The 7,500-nt window shown below is 41.8% G+C and overlaps 1 protein-coding gene across 1 annotated transcript in view; it reads right to left on the reverse strand.

Annotated features, from left to right (window-relative positions):
* LOC119583269 (glutamate receptor ionotropic, NMDA 2B-like) overlaps window positions 1–7,500 on the reverse strand; it is a gene marked incomplete at its 5' end in the record, with an annotated part of 321,172 nt that overhangs the window by 112,913 nt on the left and 200,759 nt on the right. The window contains one exon of the mRNA XM_037931740.1: window positions 2,478–2,588. Within this exon, the coding sequence (XP_037787668.1) occupies window positions 2,478–2,588 (111 nt within the window). The remainder of the gene's footprint in view (window positions 1–2,477; window positions 2,589–7,500) is intronic.

Raw genomic sequence — 7,500 nt, forward strand, 5'->3', positions numbered from 1 at the left:
AAAAGAGGGGGAAGGGGGAATGAGGAGAGGAGAAACCAGGAGATGGGGAACGAAGAGAGGGGGAACGAGGAGAGGAGGAGGAAGGAAGAGGGAGAAGGGAAGAGGGAGAAGGAGGAGGAGGGAAAGGGAGGACGGAGGAAGGGAGGGGGGAGGAGAAGGTGAAGAGTGATGAGAAGGCGTAGGAGTAGGGAGAGGATGAGGGAGGAGAGGAGCAGACGGGGGAGGGGGGGGGGGGCAAGGACAGATCGAAATGGAGACAGTAGAGTAGGGTAAAGTAAAACAAGGTCGTCGTTACACACACACACACACACAGATACATACACACATAAATACACAAATACAGTCACACACACACACACACACACACACACACACACACACACACACACACACACACACACACACACACAAAGAGAAAGAGAGGAAAAGGCTAGAAAAAATAAAACAAAACAAAACAAAAAAAAAACAGATCCAATGAAAAGTAGAAACCCATCTTCGGGGGAGGGGAAGGGAGGGGGGGGGTGGCGCTGTTGATTCGAAACTTCCCCCAACATTTCATTTCCGGTCCTGCTGAAACCTGACGAAGGGAAAACCGCGTGAAAAACACCGGCCGTCCCTCTTGGCGTCGGCCCCAGATTGCTTTTCTCAGGAAGGCGAAGGTAATTGCCGCCGTGGCTTTGGTCCTCCTGAAGCTACTGTATGGACAATGGCATTCGTCTGTGTCTAGTTTGCGTGGACGCGGGTGTTTCCGGTTTTTTCATTCTTTTCTCTCTTATCTGCTTTCTTGTTTTTCTTCGTCACTTTTATATATTCCTCTTTATCTCTGTCTAATTGTTTGTTTGTCTATTTGTATGTGTTTGTTTATCTATCGATCTGATTATAGTATCTGTCTATCCATCTATTTATTTGTTTATATTGCTATCTATTTATATTGCATTCTCTCATAGCATATTTCTAATTACACTTAAGACATCTCTATCTATCTCTTTCTTTCTATCTATCTATCATAAAAGTATTTCATCTATGTAGTTTACAATTTCCAATCCACGCAGAACTTTGAAATGGTCTTGCCTTTGTTTGTTACCTTGCAGTTTCTCCCCCCCCCCCCCACACACACACAAAATACATTAAAGATGTTTTGACACCAGAGTTGTTACATTAGAAGGCGCACGGCATGACAAGAGAATATCGTTTGCATTTTATTTTTGCTCCTCTGCCTCGCCGTCTATTGCAGATGCCAATATAGGGGTGTGCCGAAAGGGTGTGACAGGGTTGACGTGGCTATTGGAAGGGGACGGAACATGGATTTGATTTATGAGGACTTTTTTTTGGGCGAGGATATTACAGTTTTCCTCGTGGTTTTGGCTTTGTTTCTTGTGTGATATTCACGGGGGTGGCTTTTGGTATAGGTGCATTTTAATATAGAAAATTTTCAGTCTCCGTGTTACTTTTAAAAAAAGGCATGGTTGTTAGTATTATCTATCTGAACAGCCATCTGTCCGTCCATCTATCTGTCTGTATGGGATATCTATTCACATACCTATCCGCTTGTTCATTTATCTATCTGTTTGTCCATTTATCTATCTACGTGTCGAGTAATCTATGCTTGTATATCTGAATTTCTTTATTAATCTATCTGTATATCTATCTATTTCCCAATTTAGCTACTGTATTTGATCATGTCATACAATGTCCTCTTTCTCTCTTTCCCTCACTAAATGCTTGATCACTATCTTCTTTGTGCGTTTAAAAGTCGTATATACCCTGGTTCCTTATCATGATGCAAGGAGGTGATAGTAGTATTTACATGCTTTGATATCGTCTATAACATTTTATAACCTCGTTGGGGAGTTGGAAAAGGGAAATTTCATGTGTACATGTTCTGGGTAAAATTCAGACCAATTATTTGGTTTGTAGAGATACTGTACTTAAAGAAAAAAAAAAAGTGATGATAGGCTTTTGCTATGTACATCTAGTTGCAGTAATCTACAGAACCCTGTGTTTGTGAACTTGAATGAATGCGTAACTTTTTTTTTTTTTTTTTTTTACAGTACCTTAATAATCATCTCTGTGTTCAAATATGCATTTGTGTGTGTGTATATTAACATGTATATATGTATATTTATATATGTATATACATTTATGTATATATCATATATAATATATATATTATATATTATATATGTATGTATATATATAGACATATATATTTATATATTTATATATATTTAATTATATATATATTTAATTATATATATATATATATATATATATATATATATATATATATATATATATATATATATATATATATATATTTTATAATTATATATATATATATATATATATATATATATATATATATATATATATATATATTCGCAACTGATTTGTGTGTGCAGTCATTGACTCCGGAAGAAGCAGTGAAGCGCCAAGTGGAGGGCCGGGAAGACAGCATGCAGGAGGACCAAACTCACATTGAGGTGATACTTCTCAGGCACGCCCTGCGGGGGAACGTGCTGGTATCCCGGCCACACGATGTCGTTGATCGTCACGCCCTGAGGGTCCCAGGAGTTCCATGTGCCAATCTGCGGAGAGAGAAAGAGAGAGGGATGGTCAGTGCATGGTGAGGGACATGAGGCAGCGATGTGGGAGGGGAGGAAGAGAGGATGAGGGAGAGGGAGGGATATAAGAGTCATAGAGGGAGGGAGAAAAGGAAGGAGAGAGAGGGGGGGAAGAGAATTGGGGAGATAGGAGAAATAGAGGGAAAGAGAGAAGAGAAAGAGAAAATTGGCGAGGCCGAAGTAAGAGAGAGAGAGAGAGAGAGAGAGAGAGAGAGAGAGAGAGAGAGAGAGAGAGAGAGAGAGAGAGAGAGAGAGAGAGAGAGAGAGATACATTTCCAGACATGGAGAGAGGTATAAAGAAATAACTATATTGAAAAAAAAACTAATCGAGATACAAGGAAACAAAAAAACAACAACAGGTATCAGAACCACAATTCGAGGGACAAGAACAACAAAAAAGAACAAGCATGAAGTAAAGCAACTGACTCCCTTTTCCAAATAATGTTGACACATCTGCCAGCTAAAAAAAGAAAAGAAATCTACACACACGATTCCCAAAGGAGTTTCGTATTCCACTCGCTTCCAGAACAATGATCAAGACGCAGATATACACCACAAGGAACATAATTTATTGAAGCAAATATTTGAAATAGTGAAACGTCCGAATACTGTTTCGAATCTCTATGGAGGAAGAAATTGGTTTACACCTTTTTATTTTTTGTTTATGTGTGTGTATGTGTCTTAACTCTGTGACGCGGGGTATACTTACGTGTCTTCATTGTATAACACAAGAAACAAAATTTACCGAAGCAAATATGTGAGACGGTGAAACGTGCGGCTTCTGTTTCGAACCACTAAGAAATGAGGAGTAGGCTCACATGTCTTTTATCATTATTTACTGTTTGTATTGTTTTGTTTTCCTACGTTTGCATGCATTGTCTCAACTCTATGAAGTGAAATATATTCATTTACGTGTTGTTTTATATTAACTTCTCTACACTTACATAAAAAAACAAACCAGGAGCTTTGTGCTCTCGTAAAACAGTTTCCCCGTAAAATTGTCTCCGGAGCTTCGAGCCGAGGGTCGTCTGGCGGGAAGAATTATAATGGAACACGAGGCGAAGTGGAAGAAAAATGGTGGTTCTTTGGGCGAGGATTTAGACTGTCTCTCGCTCGTATTTGCTTAAATCTCGCCCGCTTATTGCACTTCAGAATTGTTGTACAGGATGTGAAATAGAAAGATATGTGTCTGAAAACCGTATCTTGAAGTCAGGTTAATATGCGTTTCGTATTGGAAAAGTGATTTTTCGTATATTGTCACATTTGGTAAGCCAATTCGAGTTGTAAATGTTAATATTAAGTTTAAATAACTTAAATAAACAAACACACACACACACACACACACACACACACACACACACACACACACACACACACACACACACAGTATACACAGTACACGCATCTGACACAGAAAAATAACAATAACCAAACCAAAAGAACTACAATAACTCCACCAAACAACAACAATAACTCCACCAAAAGAACAATAACTCCACCAAAAGAACAATAACTCCACCAAAAGAACAATAACTCCACCAAAAGAACAATAACGCCACCAAAACAACAATAACTCCACCAAAAGAACAATAACTCCACCAAACAACAACAATAACTCAAAAAGAACAATAACTCCACCAAACAAGAACAATAACTCCACCAAAAGAACAATAACTCCACCAAAAGAACAATAACTCAAGAAAGAACCACAATAACAACCAAGAGAACCACAATACCTCCCCCCCCCCCCAGCAGCAAGTGGGACAAGGAGAGCAGCATAGCATTCCTTCCCCGAAACAGGATTAGGACTTTCACAGGTATAGAAAATGGAAGGTTCTCAGGCTCGCTTGCGCCTCGCACCCTTTCAGCGCGAAATGCTTCGGTCTTTCGGTGAATAAATTGTATGTGTGTTACCTCCGCGTTTCTAAAGTTTTAAAGGGCGGCGGCTAACGTGTGTATGTTTTTTTTTTCTGTTTATGTGTCAGTTATGGGGTTATAAAATAACTACATATACATTACAAGAAATGGGCGTAAATCGTTTTTTCTTTCGGGGGGGGGGGGATTAATCACCCTTTGATTTCAGTTGATTTTGACTTTCTGTGTATCATACGGAACGATATAGATTGTAACTTGTGATAGTCAAACTAAATGCAGTTTCATAGCCCTATATACTCTGAAACGAAACGTCTCAAAAATTTTACCCTTCTATTGTTTGAAGCAATGTTACGTTTCCTGGTGATTGCTTAGGTCATAATGCGTATTTATCTTTAAAGATTTTTCACACGTTGAGCTATCAGTCATTTAACACAAACACATTTACTCACTCACTCACTCACTCTCACTCTTACTCTCACTCTCACTCTCACTCTCACTCTCACTCTCACTCTCACTCTCACTCTCACTCTCACTCTCACTCTCACTCTCACTCTCACTCTCACTCTCACTCTCACTCTTTTCCCTTTGTTTTGGATTTCTTCTTGCGGAAGGTATCCTTTTGATGAGAAAATATAAAGTGTTGGGGTTTTGCTCCTTTTTCTGCCTTCGTGAGATGAGGAGGCTCTGTGTTATGATGTGTGTGTGTGAGGGAAAGGGAGAAGGAGAGAGAGAGAGAGAGAGAGAGAGAGAGAGAGAGAGAGAGAGAAAGAGAGAGAGAGAGAGAGAGAGAGAGAGAGAGAGAGAGAGAGAGAGAGAGAGAGGGGGGGGGGGGAAGAAAGAAAGAATGAAAGAGAAAAAAAAAGAACAGCAACAACAACGAAGAAATGAGAGAAGGCAAGAGAGGAAGATAGCACTACCAACATAAATAGATGCCGTCACTCGCCTTCACAATGCACCCCAACATTTTCACACAAAACCACATGGGGGAAGTCATTACCCTGATGGAAAAAACAAAGAAAAAAAATCTAGCGGTTCCTTGTGGGGTTATAAATCCACGTCGTCGGCAGCTAACCTGGTCGTTTTCCGGGGGGGAGGGATTAAAATATTTGCACCTAAAAGGGTCTTTGCCTCATATTCGCATAAATGTCTTTCAGAAAGTACGTTTTACACTATGTACTCTTTAGACTGGGTATGAGAAATCTGTACTTAGTTATATTATTATAATACTATTTTGTTTCTTTTTGTTGTATTTTTTTTTACACTGTTTGGAAACAAAAATTCCTTTTTTTAGCGAACAAAGTTTCCCCAAAATTTGCAACATAATTCTTATTTCTGTCGCTTAGAACATCAGGCCCACACAAGGCCTTCAGTTTTTTCCTTCCTCTCCTCTGTAATACTCCCCCCCTTCATTCCTTCTTTCCCTTCTCCACTTATTCTTTATCTTCTTCCTCACTCTCATCCCTTCTATCCCACCCCCCCTGATTCCTTCCCTCCCTCCCTCCCATTCCTTCCCTCCCTCCCTCCCTCCCATTCCTTCCCTCCCTCCCACCCTCCCTCCCATTCCTCCCCCTCTCTTTCCTTCCCTCCCTCCCCATCCCTTCATTACTTCTCCCCTTTCCTTCCTTCCTTCCCTTTCTCTTCGCCAACTCTTCTCCACCTTACTCTCCCGTCCTCCTCACCACCACCCCCTTAACCTTTATCCTCCTCCCCCGTCTCTTCACCCCCCCCCTCCCTCTTTTTCCTTATTACCACCCCAACTAATCCCATCTCCCCATCATCCTTCCCCTACAATCCCTTTATCCTATATCCCACACAACCCCTTATCCCACCCTAATCCATATCCTCCTTCCCCCCACACCTCTACCCTCACTCCCCACTCTCCACATATCTTCCATACCTCTCCCCCCCCCTCTTCCCCATCTACCGCCATCTGCAACAGACACGCACGCAACATCCGGGTCCCCGCACGCGCCGCCCGTTCGTTCTCCCGTTACAACGAAGACCCCGCTTTCGTCCGCACGCTAATTGCACCGTGCGTACCCAGCCTCCGATCAGGCACATCCCATCCCCGGCTGTCCTTCGGGTTAACTCAGGCTCGCTTTAAGGACGCCTTTGACTGCTGAGTTTGAACGAGCGTTTGTCTTCTGGAGTCGTTTTATCTAAGCTTATTCTGTTTTTGTTTTTGTTTTAAGGGAGAGGAAGAGGTAGGAAGATGAAGTGAGAGATAGGTAGGTAGGTAGATAGGTAGGTAGGTAGATAGGTAGATAGATAGATAGATAGATAGATAGATAGATAGATAGATAGATAGATAGATAGATAGATAGATAGATAGATAGATAGATAGATAGATAGATAGATAAATGAGAGAAAGCTAGAGAGATAGTGAGAGGTATAGATGGATAGATAGAGAGAGAGAGACAGAAAGAGAGTGTGTGTTTCCGGGTTTTAGTATTTGCGCACATCGTCTAAGTTTGTATAATGCTTAAAGTTTGTCTTTCTGCAGTACATGTACATTCCTCCCTCAACTCTCTCTCTCTCTCTCTCTCTCTCTCTCTCTCTCTCTCTCTCTCTCTCCTCTCTCCTCTCCTCTCTCCTCTCCTCTCTCTCCCTCTCTCCCTCCTCCTCTCCCTCTCCCCCTCCCCTCTCTCTCCTCTCTCTCCCTCTCTCTCCCTCTCTCTCTCTCCCTCCCTCTCCTCTCCCTCTCTCTCCCTCTCTCTCCCTCTCTCTCCCTCTCTCTCCCTCTCTCTCCCTCTCTCTCCCTCTCTCTCCCTCTCTCTCCCTCACTATCCACCTCCCCTTCAATTGCCCCGACTAAAATATTCTCTCAGCGACCATCTCCCCATCCATCATGAAACTGATTCGTCCCACCAGACCCTTGGCAGGAGCAGCTTGTGTTGGTTATAAGGTATTTACTCGTTGTTAAGGCGCCACAGTTCAAAGAGCGTCGTTATCTCACATCCCTAGTCATTCCCTCAGTTGTGTTTCGGGTGAGGCTAGCACT

This window comes from Penaeus monodon, chromosome 17 (assembly GCF_015228065.2).
Source record: "Penaeus monodon isolate SGIC_2016 chromosome 17, NSTDA_Pmon_1, whole genome shotgun sequence".
Taxonomy (NCBI): domain Eukaryota; kingdom Metazoa; phylum Arthropoda; class Malacostraca; order Decapoda; family Penaeidae; genus Penaeus; species Penaeus monodon.